Source organism: Aspergillus piperis (genome assembly GCF_003184755.1).
Source record: "Aspergillus piperis CBS 112811 unplaced genomic scaffold BO85scaffold_8, whole genome shotgun sequence".
NCBI classification, from domain to species: domain Eukaryota; kingdom Fungi; phylum Ascomycota; class Eurotiomycetes; order Eurotiales; family Aspergillaceae; genus Aspergillus; species Aspergillus piperis.
In genome coordinates, this window is record NW_020291598.1 from 1029088 (window position 1) to 1050845 (window position 21758).

Here is a 21758-nt window from a genome sequence, read left to right on the forward strand (position 1 = left end):
CGCACCGCAGAGCCGCAAAACTCTCCGCCGGCGGATCGCACGCGCCAGACACAAAGACAACCTTCCCTTCCCTTTGCCATTCTGTCTTCGTTTCACGCCTTTGAATAATAGTCAAGCTTCTTTTTTTCAGCTTGCTTTATATTATCTTTCTCCGAACTTTGATTCTCTTTTCCTCCACGGCTTCGCTAGAATCTCTCACATTCCGCAATGGGCAAGTTGACCAGCACGATCGGTATCCCGATCAAGCTTCTTAATGAGGCGCAGGTTGGTTCTATCCCTGCTTTTTTTAAAGCTATTGGCTTGTTATCTGTGTATTGCGATCAAACTAACACCGGGATGGTTTGTATAGGGCCACGTCGTCACACTTGAGATCACGTCCGGGGTTGTCTACCGTGGAAAACTCCTGGAGGGTGCGTTCACACCCCTCCTCCTCCTCTGCCTCCTTTACACCTATCCATCCTTTCCAATACAACAATCCCAAATACAGCTAGCTATCACTAACTTCCTCTGCTACAGCTGAGGACAACATGAACGTCCAACTGAAGGATATCACGGTCACCGCGCGCGACGGCCGCGTGTCACATCTCGACCAGGTGTACATTCGGGGAAGCCATGTGAAGTTTTTCATTGTGCCGGATATGCTTAGGTTCGCTGCCACCACCATCTCTTCCTCTTACATGTTTATTGGGTATTGTGGTATGGGCAATGCTAACTCATATCGTATAGGAACGCTCCCATGTTCCGCTCACGAGGCCAGCGCGGTCGCGGTGTCGGTCTTGCTCGTGGTAAGGCCACGGTGCAGAGGGCGAGGGGACAGAGACGGGGTTAAAAAAACGATATGGATACTAGTGGGTGGATGGATGGATGGTGCGGCGTTACTATTTTGTTTCTATTCGAGTTGCTTTCTGTGTGTTCTCCTTTTTCGTATCTATAAACTTGTCTTGTCTCGTATTGGCTTGGCTGTCTGGGTCGTCGGGTCTGATATCATATTAAATACATTGAGTTGATTGGGTTATTGGGTTTCTTGGGAGGGCATTGATGGAGGGTATGTGATTTGTGGCAGTGCTACTGGGTTTTCGTAGGGTGTTCCTTGGGAGGGATCAGGGTGTAGTGATGAGACAGATACAGCTAGCTAGCTAGGTAGCTGATGTGATAGGTTAATATCAATACCGACGACACGAAGCAAATTCGAATACATCATTACAACATTGTGAATAAACCCAAAGCATAAATTGTATTGCAAGAGGGCAATGAAACATGGTAAGGAATATCAACACGAGATCAATCACTCACTAACCAAACCACCACCTCCGAGCTCACTCCGCCGCCGTGTCCCCGCACCCCGTCCAACTTTCTCTCTTCTCCTCCTCAACTGCTTAACCCTTCACGATAAATACACAGCAAACCCTACCTACACCACATATCTCACCTCAAACAAACTCTCCCGTAATAACGACCGAAAATGCCACCCACAACATCCACATCAACATCAACCTCCAAACCAACCCCCATCCCTAACCCCCGCCGCCTCCTCATCCTCACCCCAACCACACACTCCCAATCCATCATCCCTCCTCTCCTACACTCCCTAACAGGCACCCCCGTCACCACTCCTCCAACAGCGCCAGCGCCAGCATCAGCTTCACCAACACCAACACCCACCCTCTCCTCCGCCTCCACCATCGCCGCCTCATCCACCACCTCCCTCGCATCCAGCACGACCATCACCACCACCACATTCGCCGGCTACACCACACACCCGCCCCTCCACCTCTCAAACAAGTACTACACAGCCGATATCCCAATCTGGGTAGACGAGATCCCTCTCCAGACCCCCGACGAACCAACCTCCTCAGCATCCGGTAGTACCATCTCCCCCGCGCAATGGAAAACCGAATTCTCCAGCCCCGAGGCCCAAGTCGTGCGGGACGCTATCGGCGCCGTGATGATCTGTTTCCGGAACCCCGTGCAGATGGACCCCGTACCCGGCCAGCAGGAACCACAGCAGGAAGATGATGTGGAAGATAGGGCTGATGTGCGCGGGCTGAAGGAGTTCGTGAGGGCTGTGGGGGAAGTGAGGGCGTTGATTGAGGAGGAGAGGGGTGGGGTGGGGGAGGTGCCCGGGTTGGTTGTTTTGGTGGGGGAGAAGACGAAGACAGCAGCTTCTGGGAAGGTAGCTGGTGAGGGTGAGGATGAGGATGGGCTGGGGTTGGAGATTGATGAGGTGTTTTCGGAGGGGTGGTGGGAGGATCAGGTTTGTGAGTTGGGGTTGATGGGCATGGAGGTTGTGAGGTGGGGTGGGAAGGAGGGGGAGGATGAGGAGGTGGAGAGGAATCGGTATGGTGGTATGTTACTCTATCTTCTTTTTGCTTTGCGTCTGGGGGGTATATGATGGGTAGTGATGGTGATGCTAACTTCTGGTTGTAGAATTACAGGGCATGCGCCGGATTAAAGAGGTCTTGGAGACGCATGATTGGGCTGCAACGGAGGTTGCAGAGACAGGGTTACTGAATGATGGGATTGATGATGATCTTGAGCGCGAGCTTTTGGGCTTGGATGATGCAGACAATGGGTTCGATTTGGAGGTGGATGAGCTGCAGCGCGAGATGGTTGGGTTGCGGATGGCGATTGAGCGGGGAGGAGGGGATGGGCTTGATGATGATGACGATGAAGGGGACGAGGAGTTGCGCGTCGATGCGGTCGAGGCGCTGTTGCTTCGCATGAGAGCCATCAAGGGTAGTGATGATTCCGTTTGTCTGACAGTGAGGTTGGATGTTTGCTAACATGGTCATTAGATATCAGCGACGAATTGCCCGAAGCGGAGAGGAAACGGTTTGCAGCAAAGGCCGTGCGTGATATCATGAGGGAGATGTAGTTGCCAAGTATATAGTGTACATTATATTGTGTATTATCATGCCGAGCTTATATCCATCTATACCATAGTACCACTATGACCATATCACATATACCCACTTCTAACCCTCCACACCTCTTATCTCCACCCCCAATGTATCCAGTCAACACGCCTATTTCTTGCTCATCGCCTTGCGTCTCTGCTTAATCATATGCGTATACAAAATATACGACCCTACCCAAGTTAGCACACACACATCCTTCACAAACCCCAAACCTCCACCCCCTCCCAAGAACAAAGGTGGATAAAACTCACCAGGAACATAAATCCCCAACACAGCAATCAAAACCCACCTATAAAGCGGACTCACCAACTCCCCGGCAGGCCCCAACGCCTTGTACACCATAACACACTCACTGGAGATACCAAGAGGATAAAGCACATAGAAGGTGTTATACCTACAACATCCCCAGGGTTAGCATCTACACCGCCAAACAAATCATTGGAATATAGAATCTCACCTCAACCAAGCCCACCACCCCGGCACCCCAACCCCCGACAACTGCAGGGCAAAGAACCCATAGCGAATACACTCCGTCACACCCCAGGCGCCCAAACACCCCAAGAAGGCGTAATCACCCAGCCCAACAACCTCCTGACTTTTCTCCCCAACAATCACACCCTGGAACGGATACATGATCCCCCAAACGAGAAGAATGCGACTAGCGACCTGCATAGCGGTGGTGAGGACCGGCGCGCGCACGAGACGGAGTAGACTGTGGATGATCTCCAGTAGGGCGAGGGATTGGGTTGTTAGGAGGAGGGGGTAGACGTTCGTGAAGATTTGGGGGATGGTATTCGGAGTGAAGAAGAGCTGCGAGAAGCCTCGGATCGTGCATGTTGCCCAGAGGGTGAGGGAGACGGCGTTGTAGAGGAGGAGGTAGGGGCGAGATAGTCCCATCCTTTCTTTTTGTTGGTGCCGTTCAGGTTGATTGTCGCAACGGCGAAAAAGGGGGTGGTGGTGGAATGGTTGTGGTGAAGGAAAGAGGGAAAATAAGTAGCGTAGCTAGATAAGTAGAAGGGTAGGTAGGGACTAGTGGATCGTTGGGACGCGTCGATCAGTGGTGAGGATGGTTATGTAATCTCCCCCGGATTTTGTGCCGAGGATGATTTAGGACTGATTTTTGGGCTGTGTGGAATGTGTGGTGGGTATAATGGTCAATGCTTTAACTACTACATTCTTATAGGGGTAGTAAGGTATTGCATACGCTACTGACACGCTGGCATCTCATACTTTTAATCATGATTCATCCTATAAACACGCTAATCAAGGACACAAATGCAAACACGCAGCTTCATGAAGCGAGAACTAGCCTCCAGCATGAGTCGGCAACGCAGTTGCCCTCGTCGTCCGCTGCCAATCAGGTCGTGACCGTACAATATCATGACATTCGTGATCCTCATCATCGCTATTGTAAATACTGTGCGAGAAAGGTATACCACTGAGAAGGTAAAAGGTTGCTAAATCGGACAGATGCTTCAGGCTAGAGCGGCCCTCCGGGTTCCCACGCCCAGAGAGCCTCGTAAAACAAAGGAATGAAAAGCTTCGTGATGACAAGGCGAAAGTACGAAAGCAAGGCGCTCGCTGATGCCGGGCTGGTGTCATAATCATAATGCCGTCATCTCAAAGCTCGTTACACGTCGTTTAGTTTGCGCGAATCACAAGTCGGGAGACAAATTTGTTGGATAAACAGTCGAAGTCATTGCGGTTGAACTTGGAACCATTGCGGCCCCGAAGATAGCTCTCTACAGGAATATTAGCAATGCACAGACGCACCAGAATTCAATTTCGCGCTTACCAAATTGCGTAACATGTTGGCGGACCTCGGTCATCGTGTTGCAGACATCGGGGTTCGAGTGCAGCAGGTGGTGGTGCTTGGTCGTCTCCCAGTCCGTAAACGCAGGCAGCTTCTGTGAAATCGCCTGGAACAGACCGACGATGACTCCCACCGGTGTGGTCTCCATATCATTGCAGAACTTATCAACAGCGGCAGCATCCTGCGACACGTCAGCATCACGGCTTGCACACACGTTCATTCCACATACCGGAGTACGATAATGGCAGTCAAACTGCATCTCCTCCCACACGGCCAGAAGTATCGAAGCCAGGATGAAAATTGTCGGCCAGTTCTTGAGCTTCTCTCCACTGTAGACACTTGAGTAGAGGCTAGAAAGCTCTTCCAGCACGTCCTTCTGCAACTCTCGCCACATGTTCGCCATGGCACACTTGACCTGGAAGTTGACCATCACAGGCGCTATCGTCTTGCCACTGAACTTGGACGACTTGTCGTTGATCTTGCCCTTGAACTGCTCCTCCTCGCCAATACCCTCCACCATGGTAACGTGCAGCGTCAGGTTGTAGGCAATGATAAGCTTCAACGCCTTGCGGATCACCGGCAACTTCGTGCGGTAGTAATACCGGAAGGCCGTCTTCAGCATCTGCGTCAGGAAAGGTGTGCCTTCGAAGTAGTCATCCACAAACTTCTCAAACGTTCCGTTGCCGTCAATGTGGCGATCCAGATAATCCGAGAGCATAGCGTGCGAGATGCCTTCCATTCCAGCGGAGAGCCTGGCCGTTTCCACCTCGTATGGCGTCGGTTCCCGGTGCATAGACTCCACCCAGTCGACCTTGAAGCACTGATCGTCGTGTACGTAGACCTCGCGGGCGTTGATGGGAAGAACTTGACCGTAGCCATGAGTGATGAAGAGAGTCGTCTCCAATTCCGAGAACCCCTTGATGTTTCCGACCGTGAAATCATAGTTGACGTGACGATCGTAGTCCGCCTTCCAGTCCTTCATGAAATAGCCGATCTCCTTGATGTCAATCCGCGTGCAGGGAACCTGCCACAATCGCGCATGTGAGGGTTGGCAGCCCGCACAGGGCTCTCCTTTGTCGCACTATTTACTCAATCAGTATGTCGCATCGCTAAGGTGGGATCTATCTTACAGTCTTCTTCAGGAACTTGCAACGCAGACACGCGCGCAGTTTGCGGATCTCGCTGGCTTGTTTCCGTTGGTCCGGCTTGAGCGGGCCCTTACGCTTGCCCACACGCTTCTCGGTCTCTGGCTTTCCATTTTGCGACTGCTTACGAACCTTGGTCTCGGCTGTCTTAGCAGCGATCGGGCTCTTACGAGACGGCTTCCGGCTAGGAGGGGAAGCCGATGAAGTTGATCCTGCGGACCGAGTAGGCGGGGTCGACGCCTTCTTGGAGGGCACCGGAATGGGCCGCACAATGGCCACGGGGCTAACCGCCGTAGGCGATTGCGAACCATGCGAGGTGTGGTCGTAAGAGACCCGACGAGTCATGCTGTGGTTGAAAGCCGTGTCAAAGTTGGTGTCAGAGCTGGGCGAATTGATTGGATTCGTGATTTCCACGAAGCTGCCGTATGACGTGGAATAAGACGACTCGGACAGAGACCGGTCGTGGAGCGTCTGAGTGGGATTGATAAAGATGCCCTGGTCCGGGTAGGAGAATTCATGAGAGCGGCGCGGCTCAATGGTGCTCCAGCCGTTGTCGCTACTGGACAGAGATCGGACCTCCAGGTAAGTGTCGGTGGGAGAGCTGCTCTCCAGGACATTCTGTGGTGCGCTGTAGGCGGACAGATCCGGTAAGCCATCGGCAGGAGGGAACGCCATGAGGTCGGCCTGGAGGTCATGGTAAGGGAATGGAACCATGTCGACCGGCGCGGAGAGGGGCAGATAAGAGCCATCGAGCAGGCTCGTGCTCATGTGGCCGTGGGCTCCAGACATGAGATCCACGGGAGAAGAGTGGATAGACATGCCATAGCTAGCGGCGGTGGTGAACTGCTGGGGAGCGGAGGAGGCCTCCTCATGGGAGTACTGAAGGTGGGGTTGCAAGTGCTGGAAGTGCCAGTCGACCATCAGATTAGGATCCTGAGCTACCGATTGATCGTAAGCGTGACCGCTGGTTTGCAAGGGCGAGATGTCTCGCGCTCCATCCGATCGCTGAGAGGCCTGGTGGTCCACCGCCACGGGCCATGAGTGAGCTTGGAGGTAATTCCTCGAGTCGTAGTCCAGGCCAATGAAGCCGTCGCTTGATAAATCGACATTCGACATGATGCTGACAACAGGAAACTATTTACCAACGGTGAAGAGGGAGAAAAGGAAAGGATTGCATGAACTTTGCTGGACACTTTGTGAAGAGGGAAATAAAAGAGGAGGAAAAAAAGAAATGAATAAGATGGGAGAGTAAAAAAAAAAAGAATAAAAAATAAGAATAAAACTCAAGCGATAGACAGACAGCAAGACAGACAGATAGACAAATAGACAGACAGAAGTTAGACAGACAGATAGACACACGCTGGGTGGTACAAAAAACAAATAAGAGCGTGAAGAATATGGGTGGGTGTGGGAGGGGATTGGGGGATGGGGGATGGGGATAGGAGGAAGACGTGGGAATACCGATTGATGGAATGGTGATTGATGAAGCCTGAGGACCAGAAAAGGGCTTCGGATGAGCAGAAAGCCCAGAATCCGGGGGTGCAAAGCGAGAAGAAGAGGACGAGGACGGGCGATAGGATGAGGCCATGGCGGGCAAAAGCCAGGCTAGCGGTGGGGAGCAAAGCAGCGGTGAGGCGGGAGTTGCGTCGGCCGGAGATACGCTAGGGGATCCTGGGAAGGAGTTATCACCATCCGAAGTGGGGATTTCGTGAACGAAGTCAAAAAGACTGACTGACTCTCTTCCCTCTCTGTCCCGGGAAAATTGGGAAAAGAGAGGCTGGGTTGCATCCCCTCCGCCCGGGTGGGCTTAATGCCACGACCCTTTCCTACTTGATTGGAGTGGCGTTACTCCATCCACAGCTGATGAACTACTATCAGTACTCACTACTATCTACTATCTACTACTGTGTCCTAGGTTAGCACGTACAGTAGTCTGCTTTTCTTCCCCGGGCGCCAAAATGGAGAACGAGATGATATCCACAAAAGAAAAAAAAAGTAACCAAAAAAAAAAAAAAAAAAAAAAAAAAAAAAAAAAAAAAAAAAAAAAAAAACTTGAAGAAAAAAATTGGAACAGAAAAAAAAAGAAAAGAAACAACAAGAAAGAAGGCAGACAGAATAGTGCCACTCCAAAGAAACAAAACAGAAAGAAAAAAAAGAAGCCAACATGGTCTTCACACTAGTCCTATCTGAGTTCAATCCGTAGGACCCTACATCTCACAATATGCTAGAGACCGGTTAACCCAATATGGCCCTAGGATCGAACCACTACGTACTGCTAACTGTTCAATTGACAAGTCTCATGATTATCAGCCCTTTCTCGATCTTGGGCAAATTGGAAGCCTACCAACCGAGTAAAAGAGTGCAAAAGGGTAAAAAAAAAAATAAAATAAAATAAAAAAAATAAAAGACTAGACTAGGCCAAGTGGGTTAGTTACTGTTAGTAGCTGCTGACCATGGGATGCGCGCGACGGCAGTACTAGCCCCATACGCCCATGCATCGGATTAGCCTACTCTCGTTGGCGTCCCACGTCCGAGCCACGTACCGGCTATGTACCAGTGACTCTCCCAACTGCCTTCCAGCGTAGCACTGCCCTACGTCAGTAGTACCTCTCGCTCAGAATGAATACTCCCCCTTCCAAAAAGGAAAAGTCATCAGGCAGATGATTTGTTGTCAGTCAACTAGTGATATAGTAGCGTAGTAGTAGCAGAGTAGCACCTTGAGCTGTAGTGCTACTTAGCCCTGGGAATGGAATCATCAACAAAAAGCCTGCTTGCTTTTGGGCTACCGCGGTACCGGACGGAATTTTCCGTTGTCGAGACACGGGATCACATTCGGGAAAGGGAGATCAGTGGAAACCGTCAAAGATCGGTTGAGACTGGATTCGATGGAGCATTATTGACTAAGGCGCCACGATTATTGGCAAATGTCTCCGATCGAAGGTCGGCCGTGGCAATATTTCTTTTTCCTGCTTCGTCGCTTTGCCCCGAGGGCCGTTAGTGTTAAACTAAACCCATCTCTCTTTGAGTTACTATTGAGCGACTGCTCGGAAAAGGACCCTCGCTAACTCAACGCCTCCGTACCACCGAACTCAAGACATAAACTGTATTGTGCGTGAGTCTTCGCCAGTGACAGGCAAACTTCAGGTTCAACGAGGGTGGACAGGAGGACTATTGTTGATGTACGTCCGGGCTTACCTACATACATCTAGCAGCCTCTGGCCCGGCTGCCATTCGTCCCCTTCCACCCCCAGTCCCTCGACCGGGATGGCCTGCGAGTTCACGGTAGGTGATAATCATCTCGGCCCAATAACGCCCATCCTCCCAATCAGTGGGCAATCACTGGCGCACACATGTTGATTTCGTGCCAACAAGGTGGCTGACGGTGCAGTAGCTCCAAGGTTCATGAGCATGCCACAGGCCTTGCCCCTCGAGGCCAACCAACTAGGTACGACTACTGTACGATTCCCCTCCTAGGAATCCCCCAAGAGCACATCATCCCCTCCTTATCTGCATCTCTCTCCTGGCGATGATGAAATGATGAGATGATGAAGAGAGTCGATAAGGGTCGAGGCAACTTCACGACTCCCCTTCGTCCTACCCTTCTGGGTAAGTCATCATCATGAAGATAGGCATATGCAATCCCGCGGCGCGTTGGCATGTACATGCTGCGGATGTCTCTTCCTCCGTCGTTACAGGGTCCTTTTTCTGTTCTCCTCTTACTTGGCCTTCCCACTTTTTTCCTTGTGACTTCCGTGACCCCACCCGTTTAGATAATTTTAGCAAGGGTCGACAAAGACCTTTCCCATAACCGCCAACTCGGCTCGTAAAATGGGGAGGAGAAACGTGACAGATCCAAAATTGGTTCTCAACAAACATGCAAGCGCAGGGCTATGTCAGCACCATTGGGGTGGTCACCTCCTCCACGGGGCCGTGCAAAGAAAGGTAAAAAAGAAACCAAAACGGTCTTGGCCGCGGAAGCTCCCTCGAAGGGGAAAAAGGAAACAGACACACCTCCCTAAAGCAGGCAACGAGCCAGCCAGGCGTAAGGAAACGTTCTGCATATGAAATCCAAGCCCGTGAACTCCACTCCGATGGGGCTCGACAACTCGATTCGCCGGCTATGAAACATATCAGCACCACGGACTTCTGACTCGCAGCTCGCCACGCCAGCGGCCGCAAGCCATACATACTATGTCCAGCGCGTCGCTTTAATGCCTCCAGAGCCAACAATGTCCAGACGGATACGCCGGTTGACGACGTTGGCGCTTAAGTCGCAGCAGCCATGAAAATCTTATTATTAGCACGGTCGTGATGTTTGTGAGGTCACAGAGGAGACACACACGGGAAGCGGATCTGCAGTAGTGTCGATGGTCAGTGCCCGAAATCTTTTAGTCAAAGACAACGTAGTCTAGGTAGTTGACTTTTTGTAGACGACTAAAATCCAGCGTCAATAACTTTAAATCCTGCCTGGTTTGATGCGCGCGCTCAATCCCGTCGCTTGAGTCGGCTAGGACAGGGTTGGAAGGGTCGGGAAACCACTGGAGCTTCTTTCCGAATGATTCAACGTCTAGACAAAGAGACAGGATAGGGGGGAAAGAGGTTGGAGGGAGAGGAGAAGCTCTCCTGAGACCCTTTGACCCCTCATGGTCGAGTCATGGAGACTGAAGGAGCTGCATCTTAGTCTACTAGGATTAAGACTTCCGGCCGCCGACCGGAATGCCCGCTAGCCCGAGTGGGAGAGTGAAGGCGGCGATCCATTCCTCATCGGCGATGGGCTGGCTGCCTGCGAAAAAAGGAACAAAGGGGGTCACGGGATCCATCCGTCACGAAGAAAAAGGAAAAACAGAGAAGCAGATGGTGGTGCCTCGGGAACGTGCTGGTTAATACATACCAATTACCAACATACCACATAGTATGGGGTTGACACCACCATGTAAGATTTTGACATGATGTTGGGTTGAAATTGAGGATAAAGAAACGATTCCCCATCAGCCAACTATACCGTCTTCCCATGGCAGCCTTATCTTTGCGGAACCGAGGTTCTACTATCTATCTTGCGCACTTGGTTTGTTCGCCCAACTCGACTGGGGCCTTCTGGCCTGAGGAGTCGACGAGGGGCCCACCTGACTTGCAACTGCGGCGGGGAGAGAAAGAACAATGGATTCTGCGGGCGGCCATGGCAGCTGTCATCTCCATTCATGAAGAGGAGAACAATCGGACCCAGGCTCATCTCGATCATTCTCGATCGCGCCAATAAACAGTAGTCCCGAATCCATATATTCGAACTCCAGGAAGTTCCATGCCGATCGTTATCGCTGCCGCAGGGAAGCCGCGTCGCAAAGTTCGTTTCTCATCCAACCAAACATCCAGACCAACAGACGCTCAGGGTAGAGACACCAAATCTACTAGTTCGTCAATAGGTCGCCGTCAGCCCTCGGCGCCTACATCCAAAAAGCACACCTCGCTAGATCAGCGCAGCAACAGCAGCGGCGGCATGTATGAACCCCAAGCACATCCCGGAGTTCCGGCTTTGTTTCAAGAGCTGCCTTCGCTCCTAGATGCCCTGTGCACCGAGTCCTCTGAGGTCCAAAGTGAGACCGTCACAAAATGTTTGCCCTTCTTGAAAGGCATTCACAACAGCCAGGCAGGTCCTTTCAACCGATTCGGAGTGCCAGCTCTGAATCAGAATGACCACCTTATCTACTTATACGATTCTTTGGAGGACTACCCAGAGGGCTTCGCTGGCATGGATGCAAGCCGGCCTTGGATGGTCTACTGGGTGCTGGCTGGATTAAGCCTCCTGGGGGAAGATGTCACCAAATACCGTGAACGGTAAGCAATCACTGAGCTGTGCGCTTGGCAACTGCAGATTGATCATGGCTGCTGTGATTCTGGCTCTCAATTGCTGTCTTTCTGTCTACGACCATTGTCTAAGTCCTCTCTTTAGTGTCGTTTCCACGTTTACGCCAATGCAAAATCCTACAGGGGGCATGGGCGGAGGCCACGGGCAACTGTCCCACTGCGCCTCTAGCTATGCCACAGTGCTCGCTTTAGCCATGGTCGGAGGCGAAGAGGCATTCAACCTGATCGATCGGGAGGCGATGTGAGTAGTTGCGGTACCTGACTTGAGTATCAATGCATGCTGACCTAGACCAGGTGGAGATGGCTAGGGAGTTTGAAGCAGCCTGACGGCGGCTTTAGGGTCTGCGCGGGCGGGGAAGAAGACGTGCGGTATTTTCTCCCGTTGCTTGCTTCGCATGCCCCTTTTGCTTTTTGCTAAATTTTGGTCAGAGGCGCCTATTGCGCCATGGTGGTCCATTCGCTACTGAATTTGCCACTGGAACTACCCCCTGATGCCGAAGCTCGGCAGCACGGTCTTGAGACGTTTACCAGTGGCCTCTCGGAGTATCTGTCGAGGTGTAAGAGCTTCCACATCCCCAGGCTTGCGGGCTAGACTGATCTGGCTGCAGGCCAAACATACGAAGGCGGCATTTCCGGAAGCCCCGGTTCTGAGGCACATGGCGCCTATACTTTCTGTGCTTTGGCATGTCTGTGCCTCATGGGCCCACCAGAAGTGGTGGTGTCGAGGTAAGAGGCTGCATTCTCATGTTCTCCCCGCTTCCGCTGATAACGTCAGGTGCATGGATGTTCCTTTACTCCTGAGCTGGCTTTCTGCTCGACAGTACGCCCCCGAAGGGGGGTTTTCGGGGAGAACCAATAAACTGGTGGATGGCTGCTACAGCCATTGGGTCGGCACCTGCTGGCCATTAGTTCAGTCTGCCCTCAATGGGGTCCAGTCAGCTACAGGTCCGGAGCGGGTCCCTGCCAATCTCTACAGCCGTGAAGGGTTAACCAGATATATCCTTGGTTGTTGCCAGTCCAAGTACGGGGGGCTCCGTGATAAGCCTGGAAAGTACGCAACTCCCTTCCCCTTCCGATCCCTTCCACAATGTGGCCAGGCTAACGATAACTACTAGGCATCCGGATTCGTACCACACCTGCTACGCGCTGACGGGCTTGAGCTCGGCCCAGTATCATCATTACCATACCACTTCCAGCATCAGCTCTGATGAAGGCTTCGGTTCGGCGTATTCCTGGAAATGCACTCCCATCCCTGCTTCGGATGACGCATCCTCCGACCAGAATGTATTCGATGAGAAGGACCGGTTGAAGGCCTTCCACCCGATCTTCGTGGTACCCCATGCGGCCGCAGAGAACCTGCGGGTATGGTGCGAGCAACGTCCAATCAAGCCCGAGTGGTGATGGGACGGGTGCCGATATCGAGCAGGGGAACTATATCAATGAAAAGTATATTTTGTACAGTACGACGCATGTAAGAATCAATTGTCCATAAGCTTGTGACACGCATGTAAGATAGTTTGGCTGGCCTCTGCACTGAGGGGAAGTAGGTTCCAGCCAGGAATTAAAGCACCCAGGGAATGGTAGTCATACAGATGAGATAGCCAGGAAGCAGCTACCATGGAAGATGATCAAACCAATGAATCCGTCTGCCTTGCGACGAGATCCGGGGTTAAACTGTTTGGTGCGACATCAGCTGCTCAGAGTTCGGCCACTTGGGGTCTTCTCCAGTAGACTTTCTGAAACTAGAAACGCCCGCTGAAACGGTCCTGGCAATGCTCCGACTAGGAGAACAGTTTTGACTGAGCGTTCTCCCACAATTGACCCCATCCCTGGCGCCTCCAAGAATGACCACCACGATAAGTAAGAAATGAACAAGGCGGCTAAGAAATAGAGGGGAAAGAAACCATGACCCGCCCTCGCTTCCACAAACATCCAAGCGATACATGTCATTATCGCGACGCGAGGGCCACCAGGAAAAAGGACGGACTTACACACCATGCACAGACACACTGAGCAAATATGCTGCAACCCGTCAATCAGGCAAATGAGGGAAGAAAAGGCAGTGGCCCAACGGGTGTCAAATTGGAGCCAAAGACCAAATTCCCCGGGGTGGTGCTGAATAAGAGGGAGGGAAAGCCTCTCAGGTTACTCTGCAAGGTTAACTAACCCTCCTCCATTCTCCTCATCCTTTGCTCACTTCGTGTCGAAGTGGCATGGATTCCCCGCCGCACGAAGCGAAATTGCCAACTCATCATTGCATCCGCGATGCCTGCTTGTCAACAACATCCAACGCCTCGACCAATCTGAGCTTGATCCACTCCAGCCAGTCTGGAGCCTATCCGGATTTTTCACGCGGCAGCCGATACATTCCAGGATGATTTGTGAATTGGGGGTCTGATAGCAAGAGGCCTCTAGGGACCTTAATTTTTCGGGTGTTTTCTACATTTGGGTCTTTGGCCCTCTGGAAGGATTCAAGGTCATTTAACATGAGGATTACTCAGGAGGCACCCGAGGAAGCGGTCTGCTAAAACTAAGGGAAGCGGATTCGGATGGCTTACCGAGTCGTCGAGGGTCATGATCGTCTCAGCATTGACCCGACCAGAGGGGAGAAAAAAAATAAGTTACGGTCGAGTCCAACGGGGATTTCTACCATCATTGGTGGTATTCTGCTTCCCCTCCAGTAGGGACGATCGGCCCATGGTACAAAGAAGTCCGCCAGCAACCAATTCTCTCTGGTGGTTCCATGCCAGGATTCATCTGCGCGACATCAACCCCTTGTTATGTATCATCAATGTGCATTAGCGGGATTCCACGACGCCTCCCTCCTTGAGTCTTTCTCCCGTGCTTCCATTACGTTCGTTGCGACTTACTTGACAGGGCGACAGTCGTTGTTCCCTCTACACACTGCGGGGTTTATGGATCCATCTCAGACCGAAGGATCGGGAGGGGAGGGGACGCGCAAGGAAAATGGAGGAAAATAAAATTCACAAAAAGACCGCGCTGACTACGGACTGGCGCCTTCTAAGCATGCCCAGAACAACCGGCCCACGTTCTGCAGCAAGAATGGTAGACCGAATCGACCGATTTGCCCGGAAAGCTCTTATCCTGAACAACATGTCAATATGTTAGCCGCCTGGATCGGCGGCGAATTACACGGTGGCCGATGGGCCAGGACGTCCTGGATCTTTTTTGCGCGGGACCACTGGTGAAAAGCCATGCCAGCGCATCAGGGTTTGGACCGCACTTGCCATGTTCCTTTCTCCAAGCAGAAAGGCGACAAGACGGACAAAGCTAGTGAGCTTTAGAACCGTTTTTGGGAGGAGGGTATTCGTCTATTGCCTTTCTCCTCGGCCAATCTGTGGAGAAGGTTGAAAGAGCCGGTGGAGAGCCGTTCTTTTGATTGAAATGGTGATTTTATTTATTTAATTTTTCTTTTTGCTTTTTGGTAATTATTTTCTCCTACAGTGTCTCTCTTGTCGCTGTCTCTCTCGACCCTTTTCCTCCCCTTTGACTGGAATAATTATCAACGACCAGCCCCACCCTGTTTATTTGAGCGGACTATACCTGAGCCAGCATGATATTCTTCGCCTCTCTTTTCTTTTTTTCTCTCCTGCCCTCCGCCAGTGTAAGGCATGCTGCTTGACTCTCCTCGGCCGCTAGTTCCTTCCCTCACGGTCCTTCGTACCCTTTGTTTGCATTGACTATACTAGGTGTTGTCGACCGTCTCGGCCCGCTTGTGGTGAACAGGGCTCTTTGGCCATTGTAAGAAAAGGAACCACACAAAAATAGCAGCAACCATTGCCCGCCATATGAGAGGCAGTGAGTGAGTGATCATTGGGCACCAACCATCGCTGTCAACATAGACTCGTGCCTGTACCTTTTTGGTGTGACTGCCCAGGATCTGGTGCAGTCTCGATCTGAGCTGGGGCAACGAATACTGGGCCGATACCGTCCAGGGCTATACCTTCCATTGGCCGTTTACTGGTCTTCACGATGTACTATATTCTCTACCTCGCAAGTATGTAGATGATTTCGTTTGCCATTCGTCCGAACTCCCTCTTCCCCCTTCCTCTTGATTATGCCATTGGGTCAGACCAACGCCTCCAAGTGGCCATGCTCGCTGTTTTGCCCACGATTGATGTCAGACACCATGCATGCATGCATGTTGTGGAAAAGCAACAATGGCCGGAATCGAGCCGACGGCGGTGGTGGTGGTTGTTCCTGACTCAAGGCGATGCGATTTCTTATCTACACCTTCTGTGATTTGTCGATCGCTCGGGGAATTTGCGTCCTTCGGAGCGACCGAGCGTTAACACACGATCCGATCGTCATTTTTCCTTCAACAGCAGGTTACTAACACCTGATGTACAGGCCTCTGCCGACGCCGGCACTGGGCAGATCCCGCCTACGAATCCTATGCTGTTGGGGGCGGCTACACCTGCATCGTCCGAGTCAACAACCGGGAATACCAGACGGAGGACGTTTGCGAATCGAAGACTCTGGCTGAAGAGAATGCAGCGATGCGCGCGTACCTGATTTGTCGCAACTTCTCTGTCAACGACGGCATGTATCCTGCTGGGCATGAACACCGGGGCGGTCCCATTCAGGGGATTCCGGTCGCCATTGGCACGGGAAGAAAGGGACGCTATGGAGATGAGACGGACATGTCGACTAGTGGCGAGAGCAGAAGTGGTGGGAGCAGTCCGGAGAGTTGTGAAGGAAGATTAGATCGAAGAGGTGTTAGACCGACGAGGGCGCTTGCCTTTGGACAGTAGCAGGAGCTGGAGCAGATGATTTCCTTCGGGGGATGAGGGGATGGAAGCAGAGGGGATACTGGGATACATGATGATGCTACGATTTACGACATGACTTGAATACCAGATAGATCGAAATGCTTTTCTTTGTTCATGGATATTTGTTGGGTGTCGCTTTTAGCGGTGATGGTATGGATATGGATATGGATGATGGAATTGGTTTTAAGGAAACACAGAGATTGACTCCAGATAGTTTAGTTTGTTGTATTTGGTTGATTGCATGGGTGGCCAGCGATCACTATCTTGGGTGGTTTGATGTATGAGCGCTCAATTGATAACTTGTATACTTTATGCAGGCGAAATCACCGACCACTCCTACTATTACTGCTGCTGCTTAAAGGTACATAGTAGCGGTCTAGACCACCCACCACCTCAACATGAATCAAACACCACCACTAACCCTCCTGACCCTGACCTCAGGAACAACAACAACAACACCCCAATGACGCTAAACACCATCATCAACAACATCATAGCCTCCTTAACATCACAAATTAACCTCTGCTTCGCCTCCCTCAACCGAACAATTGACATGACACGCGTCTCCACAACAGCAACCATCACAGCTGACTCATCATGACGTACATCACCCAATTAACTGACTACGTTATGAAGTCTATCTTCCAAGGCACTTCTTCACCTGTAATTCTTATTATACCCCTTTGACAATTACATTCTAGACTAATCTTAATTGAAAGCTATTAGCTTCTACCGGTGTCTTTTACCCCTGATTTCTGTGCAGTCTTCATCTCCTCATCTAGTCGATATATATATACTCATCATCTCCTAAAGGATAAATTGTATATATGACCTTCCACTTCCAATAGCCGATGACGTGACCGCAATGCGGTCGATTCTGGGTCGAGTTCATCGAGTCGGGCTTGCGCTTCCACTTGCGCCTAGTACACAATGGCACGCCTGCAGTGCTTCCCCTGCTATACTAGGCGCTGCGACAACAAGAGGGGGGTATAATGGTACTAGCACGTATATGCTACGTGCTGGCTGTGGTGCAGTCTACACGCCACTGGACCGCAGGTGGTTCCGCGCGGGAATCCCTGGCGGCAGTGGAATGAGAAACACCCGGACGAAAGAGCAACTGGAGAGATTGAGATTACGGGATCGCACGGGGGGTGTGCAGGAGGAGCAGAGGGAAGGAGGGGGGAAGTTGGAGGAGGCGATGACGAAGGGTATACCCTCTCTCATTGTCTTGGAGAATATATGATAGGGAAGCTAATGCTGTTGGTTACAGGAAAGCTCTTAACCACGCCGTCGAGGTTATTCAAGTTATTGATTCCGCTATCAACTGGGATTCAGGGAGAGCATAAAGGTGTGTGTTGTTTAAATCCACTTAATGTGGTGGATGAAATACTGACAACCCAGACATCGAACCAATTGCCATTCTCGTCCACCCCCAACAACCACTCTCCCACTTAGAACGACTAATTCAATCCGAAGTCCCAGCCATAACAACTGAAGACGGCCAGACTCGGCCCCCAACCGTCTCCTTCATCGCCCTCCAAATCGAAGACCACCCCATCCGACCCCGAAAAGCCGTCTACGAAGGCACCGGCGCAGAAGTCCACCAGCTGGACGAGATGGGCCGCATCGACGACGGCGAAGGCAAGCGTGCCCCCACCGAAGACGACACGTACACGTACCTACGCCGGACGGAGCCCAGCAAGAAGGGAGAGGGAGGATCAGAAGGTGGAGGTGGCAAGAGGGAGCAGCGCTTCGTACGCTGGTCCCAGTCCACCGAGATCGGCGATTTCATCCGCGACGCAGCACGGGCGCGGGAATTCATCGTCTCCGTGGAAGGCGCACCAGCCGGGGTACATCAGATCCATGTGGCGGTGCCATCGTTCGACGAGCGGACGTATTTCCTGCGGATGCGACTGCGGAAGATCTCCGGACGGATCCAGGGCATCGCGGAGATCAAGCACGAGTGTGATGCGCTGGCGCACCGGGGCGCGCAGCGGGTGGCGATGGGAGGGCTGGGGATCCTGGCGATGTGGTGGTACTTGGTGTATAGGTTGACGTTTGAGACGGATCTGGGATGGGATACGATGGAGCCGGTGACGTATCTGGTGAGTTTGTCGACGCTGATGGGGGGATATCTGTGGTTCTTGTACCATAATCGGGAGATATCGTACCGGTCGGCGTTGGATTTTACGATCAATGCGCGGCAGAAGAAGCTGTATCAGGAGAAGGGGATTGATTTGCAGCTGTGGGAGTCATTGATTGATGAGGGGAATACGTTGCGCAAGGAGATTAAGAATATTGCGGCGGAGTATGATGTGGAGTGGGATGAGATGAAGGACGAGAGGGATGAGAGGGTGACGGAGGCGTTGAAGCAGGAGAGGACGCAGAAGAATGGGAAGAGAGGAAAAGGAGGTGATGATGAAGAGGATGGAGATTGATCTATACACAGCCCCATGTTCATGCCCGTTGCATTGCACTTAACTCAACCATTTCGAACAGGATCATAATACTCCTTCTTTCCACTGCTGGCACTACTACCAATCCCAGAACTGGCAGCACTACTACTACCCCCAGCAGCAGTACCAGCAGAAGCACCACCATCATGTCTCACTCCCATCTGAGGAGAACTCGCCCGACCTATACATACATACATACAGCATAGTTAGCCAGTGTACATACATACCATCAAACCAAACAACCCCCCCCCAACTCTCAAAAGAATAGAAAGTAAAAAAAAAGAAATAGAAGAATATACATACCGTCCTCCCCACCCTTCACACCACCACCACCACCAACAACCCCATTCCCCCTCCTCCTATTCCGATTATTCCTCACATCCCTACTCCGAAAAACACTATACAGCAACCAACCCGCCACCCAATTCGGCCCATACTCGCCCGTAGTCATCCCCCGGGCAAACAACGGTCTCGTGAGGGGGCTCGCGTTCCTCGCTATCTCATTTATCCCCCATCGCTGGCGCTCCGGGCGGATGTGGTGCCAGAAGTATGGCGGTTTGAGGGCTTTGTAGTTATCTAGGAGGTTGCTGGGGGATTCGTTGAGGTGGTTGTAGGTGGAGATTGCTTCGTCCTGGAGATACATACTTTATTTAGTTTTGAGGAGAGGAGGGATTGGGGAAGGTAGGGAGGTTATGGGGATAGGGGATATACTCTCATGGCGCGGTAGTATTGCTCGTGTTGGGGGTCGTGTGTTGAGAGGCCTAATGCAGCCATGAATTCTTCTTTGCTGGCGCGGGGGGAGACGGACATCTCTCTCTTTCACTCTTTCACTCTTTGTTCTTGGGGGGATTTTGGGGTGGGGGTTGGGTTTGGTGAGGGTGGAGGTATGATATGGTGGTAGGATTGAAAGGGTATAAGTGATGGTTTGGTGTAGGTGATGTGATTTATGTAGTGATATCTTACGCCACTAGGTACTATGTCCTCTCAAATTATAAGGAAGGGATAGACTGTAAGGGTATATGTATCAACAGGGATAGCGATTCCGGTTTCGTCTGCAGTCACACGGATTCCCGAGGGGACAGTGCTTGCTTGCTTGCTTGCTTGCGTGCTGCTTGCCTGGGTGATTGTTGATTGATGGTTGATTGTACTCAGGAGAATATGTTTCTGTCCCGTCGGATCAGCACATGTTTTATTAATGATTGCACAATGTGGTAATAAAGGAAAGAAAGATGAGCTCTAAATGAAAGAGTGATAAGTCCAGGTGCTATTGTCTTGTATACTACAGATCTTAGCCATCTGCAGCACAGCCGTTGTCTGCTAGTCACGGAATCAATCTGTGAGACTAAGAATAAGAACAATATCTCCCATATGACCCAACTTATCGCACTGCTATAATCATCAGATACCACCGCTGCACTGCCAGGGGCAAGAAAGATACCCGTCGTCCTACTCAGCTAGTGAATAGGTAGCATGTAGCTATCCGTTTGTTGGGACGGTACTCTATATGTCGTGCTCTCTCGGATCATCCCACGACTGACCGACTGACGGGAACAAGACGTAGTTTGTCTGACCGCGGTCTCGTGAGTACTCGGTGGGTGTATGCTCTGAGTCATGATATTTGATATAAATCGAACAAACACACGCACAGAATGCAGGTAGGCAGACAGGACAGGCTGTCAATGTAACCTGCACCTTTCCCGTCCAGCTTTGGCAATTGGTATGGATGGATGGTAGCACACCGGCACCCACCGTACGGGTGTCGAGGGAAAGAAACTGGATGGAACAGTCCCTCTGTATGCTCCGAATCCTTTTCCTTCTCATGATGGCAGACGGTAGGGGCTATCAACACAACCCCATGATCACCATCATCATTCCCAACCATCTGTCGTGCCACGGACCCTGTCCCATCCCGCCAGAATCCAAGTCGTGTCTGTGTTGGCTTTTCCGAGCCATGAACTAGGCAGCTAGCTAGTAGCTACAGTAGCTTCTGGAGGAGCTGCTGGTGGTGGTGGCTAACCCTACCATCCCTGGCAGACGCCCCCGCTAACGGACGGACAAACGCCCCAGTCTGGTTTAAAAGGGTCCTGTCTTCGACCGAAATGACAACCCGTCACTTCGTCTCTCACCCCCAGAGGAAGAGGAATATAAAGACGATTCCGTTGATCGTTTGTCGACTCCATCGAGTCCTTCCTCAAGGGAAGAAGATCTGTTGTTTGCAGACATCCGGATGCCGCCGTGATCCGGAGTGGAGGTCGACGCTGGGACAATCCCAAGGATACGACAGGCACCTCCAGCTCATCTCCCGAACGTTGCTCAGCCTGGTCCTTGTGTAAAGGTGCATGTGAGGCAACGGTTGTACATACTCAAGTATGTCCGACAATCCACGGCAGAACTCCCGTCTGGTAGCCCACGAACTTGCTACCTGACCCGATAAAGTCGACTCAACTACCACCTACTGATATCTATGTTCTAGGGAGGTCGGATGAGGTGATCGATGCCACCATCTACTCCCTTTCATCTGTTGTTCCTGAGCTGAAGCTACCAGGGGTATATGCTCAAGTTCGATGGTCGTCCAAGCACTCCCCGCCCCCTGGCTAGCAACGACTACCCGATCATGCCACAAGGCAATGTGCATGCGACATCCGCCCTCCAAGGATCGTCTTGCACCTAGGCTAACCAAGGCAGGACGACCAGTCTCATATCATCTACCTTTTCTTTTGTTCTTTTTCATCTTTTGTTCTGGTTCTTCATATTCCTTGTAGTTCATGGTT

The 21758-nt window shown here is 51.6% G+C and overlaps 9 protein-coding genes across 9 annotated transcripts; 5 read left to right on the plus strand and 4 right to left on the minus strand.

Moving 5' to 3' along the window:
* Positions 1-34: 34 nt before the first annotated feature.
* Positions 35-966, plus strand: BO85DRAFT_449153 (putative small nuclear ribonucleoprotein SmD3). Its single transcript, XM_025660099.1, has 4 exons — positions 35-264; positions 350-410; positions 517-646; positions 727-966. Exons 1-4 carry the CDS (start codon positions 208-210, stop codon positions 827-829), a joined length of 351 nt encoding a protein of 116 aa, XP_025515973.1. The 5' UTR covers positions 35-207; the 3' UTR covers positions 830-966.
* Positions 967-1264: 298 nt separating this feature from the next.
* On the plus strand, positions 1265-3287 carry BO85DRAFT_519931 (adaptin-binding domain-containing protein). The gene is made up of 3 exons (XM_025665089.1): positions 1265-2345; positions 2428-2736; positions 2796-3287. The coding sequence occupies exons 1-3, from the start codon at positions 1463-1465 to the stop codon at positions 2873-2875; spliced, it is 1272 nt and encodes a 423-aa protein (XP_025515974.1). The 5' UTR covers positions 1265-1462; the 3' UTR covers positions 2876-3287.
* On the minus strand, positions 2866-3935 carry BO85DRAFT_449156 (protein tyrosine phosphatase-like domain-containing protein). Its single transcript, XM_025660100.1, has 3 exons — positions 3376-3935; positions 3170-3312; positions 2866-3088 (listed from the first exon to the last, which is right to left on the minus strand). The coding sequence occupies exons 1-3, from the start codon at positions 3813-3815 to the stop codon at positions 3027-3029; spliced, it is 645 nt and encodes a 214-aa protein (XP_025515975.1). The 5' UTR covers positions 3816-3935; the 3' UTR covers positions 2866-3026.
* A 203-nt stretch (positions 3936-4138) lies between these two features.
* Positions 4139-7274, minus strand: BO85DRAFT_449157 (Zn(II)2Cys6 transcription factor domain-containing protein). The gene is made up of 4 exons (XM_025660101.1): positions 5862-7274; positions 4961-5812; positions 4714-4912; positions 4139-4660 (listed from the first exon to the last, which is right to left on the minus strand). Exons 1-4 carry the CDS (start codon positions 6990-6992, stop codon positions 4560-4562), a joined length of 2283 nt encoding a protein of 760 aa, XP_025515976.1. The 5' UTR covers positions 6993-7274; the 3' UTR covers positions 4139-4559.
* A 3901-nt stretch (positions 7275-11175) lies between these two features.
* Positions 11176-13139, plus strand: BO85DRAFT_487868 (CAAX farnesyltransferase subunit beta RAM1; the record flags this gene model as incomplete). The annotated part of the gene is made up of 7 exons (XM_025663485.1): positions 11176-11708; positions 11824-11979; positions 12033-12107; positions 12168-12295; positions 12347-12464; positions 12514-12789; positions 12854-13139. 7 exons carry the CDS (start codon positions 11176-11178, stop codon positions 13137-13139), a joined length of 1572 nt encoding a protein of 523 aa, XP_025515977.1.
* A 2160-nt stretch (positions 13140-15299) lies between these two features.
* Positions 15300-16662, plus strand: BO85DRAFT_293041 (uncharacterized protein). Its single transcript, XM_025655288.1, has 2 exons — positions 15300-15756; positions 16110-16662. The coding sequence occupies exons 1-2, from the start codon at positions 15732-15734 to the stop codon at positions 16511-16513; spliced, it is 429 nt and encodes a 142-aa protein (XP_025515978.1). The 5' UTR covers positions 15300-15731; the 3' UTR covers positions 16514-16662.
* Positions 16663-16869: 207 nt separating this feature from the next.
* On the minus strand, positions 16870-17280 carry BO85DRAFT_294519 (uncharacterized protein). The gene is made up of 2 exons (XM_025655290.1): positions 17235-17280; positions 16870-17183 (listed from the first exon to the last, which is right to left on the minus strand). The coding sequence occupies exon 2, from the start codon at positions 17111-17113 to the stop codon at positions 16925-16927; it is 189 nt and encodes a 62-aa protein (XP_025515979.1). The 5' UTR covers positions 17114-17183; positions 17235-17280; the 3' UTR covers positions 16870-16924.
* Positions 17281-17292: 12 nt separating this feature from the next.
* Positions 17293-19106, plus strand: BO85DRAFT_293043 (uncharacterized protein). The gene is made up of 3 exons (XM_025655289.1): positions 17293-17739; positions 17802-17879; positions 17933-19106. The coding sequence occupies exons 1-3, from the start codon at positions 17397-17399 to the stop codon at positions 18967-18969; spliced, it is 1458 nt and encodes a 485-aa protein (XP_025515980.1). The 5' UTR covers positions 17293-17396; the 3' UTR covers positions 18970-19106.
* Positions 19107-19138: 32 nt separating this feature from the next.
* On the minus strand, positions 19139-19630 carry BO85DRAFT_438270 (uncharacterized protein; the record flags this gene model as incomplete). The annotated part of the gene is made up of 3 exons (XM_025658661.1): positions 19139-19168; positions 19215-19240; positions 19291-19630. The coding sequence occupies 3 exons, from the start codon at positions 19628-19630 to the stop codon at positions 19139-19141; spliced, it is 396 nt and encodes a 131-aa protein (XP_025515981.1).
* Positions 19631-21758: the final 2128 nt, after the last annotated feature.

Excerpts from the sequence above, each read along its gene's own strand:
- BO85DRAFT_449153 (XM_025660099.1), top strand. The coding sequence starts at position 208 with ATGGGCAAGTTGACCAGCACGATCGGTATCCCGATCAAGCTTCTTAAT. Across the intron at positions 411-516 it reads CCGTGGAAAACTCCTGGAGG|CTGAGGACAACATGAACGTC; the intron begins GTGCGTTCACAC and ends CCTCTGCTACAG. Across the intron at positions 647-726 it reads ATTGTGCCGGATATGCTTAG|GAACGCTCCCATGTTCCGCT; the intron begins GTTCGCTGCCAC and ends CATATCGTATAG.
- BO85DRAFT_519931 (XM_025665089.1), top strand. The coding sequence starts at position 1,463 with ATGCCACCCACAACATCCACATCAACATCAACCTCCAAACCAACCCCC. Across the intron at positions 2,346-2,427 it reads GGAGAGGAATCGGTATGGTG|AATTACAGGGCATGCGCCGG; the intron begins GTATGTTACTCT and ends TTCTGGTTGTAG. Across the intron at positions 2,737-2,795 it reads TCGCATGAGAGCCATCAAGG|ATATCAGCGACGAATTGCCC; the intron begins GTAGTGATGATT and ends CATGGTCATTAG.
- BO85DRAFT_449156 (XM_025660100.1), bottom strand. The coding sequence starts at position 3,815 with ATGGGACTATCTCGCCCCTACCTCCTCCTCTACAACGCCGTCTCCCTC. Across the intron at positions 3,313-3,375 it reads GGGTGGTGGGCTTGGTTGAG|GTATAACACCTTCTATGTGC; the intron begins GTGAGATTCTAT and ends GGGATGTTGTAG. Across the intron at positions 3,089-3,169 it reads GTTGGGGATTTATGTTCCTG|GGTCGTATATTTTGTATACG; the intron begins GTGAGTTTTATC and ends TAACTTGGGTAG.
- BO85DRAFT_449157 (XM_025660101.1), bottom strand. The coding sequence starts at position 6,992 with ATGTCGAATGTCGATTTATCAAGCGACGGCTTCATTGGCCTGGACTAC. Across the intron at positions 5,813-5,861 it reads GCAAGTTCCTGAAGAAGACT|TGCGACAAAGGAGAGCCCTG; the intron begins GTAAGATAGATC and ends TTGAGTAAATAG. Across the intron at positions 4,913-4,960 it reads ACTGCCATTATCGTACTCCG|GATGCTGCCGCTGTTGATAA; the intron begins GTATGTGGAATG and ends GACGTGTCGCAG.
- BO85DRAFT_293041 (XM_025655288.1), top strand. The coding sequence starts at position 15,732 with ATGTACTATATTCTCTACCTCGCAA. Across the intron at positions 15,757-16,109 it reads CTATATTCTCTACCTCGCAA|GCCTCTGCCGACGCCGGCAC; the intron begins GTATGTAGATGA and ends CCTGATGTACAG.
- BO85DRAFT_294519 (XM_025655290.1), bottom strand. The coding sequence starts at position 17,113 with ATGGTTGCTGTTGTGGAGACGCGTGTCATGTCAATTGTTCGGTTGAGG.
- BO85DRAFT_293043 (XM_025655289.1), top strand. The coding sequence starts at position 17,397 with ATGCGGTCGATTCTGGGTCGAGTTCATCGAGTCGGGCTTGCGCTTCCA. Across the intron at positions 17,740-17,801 it reads GGAGGAGGCGATGACGAAGG|GAAAGCTCTTAACCACGCCG; the intron begins GTATACCCTCTC and ends TGTTGGTTACAG. Across the intron at positions 17,880-17,932 it reads GATTCAGGGAGAGCATAAAG|ACATCGAACCAATTGCCATT; the intron begins GTGTGTGTTGTT and ends CTGACAACCCAG.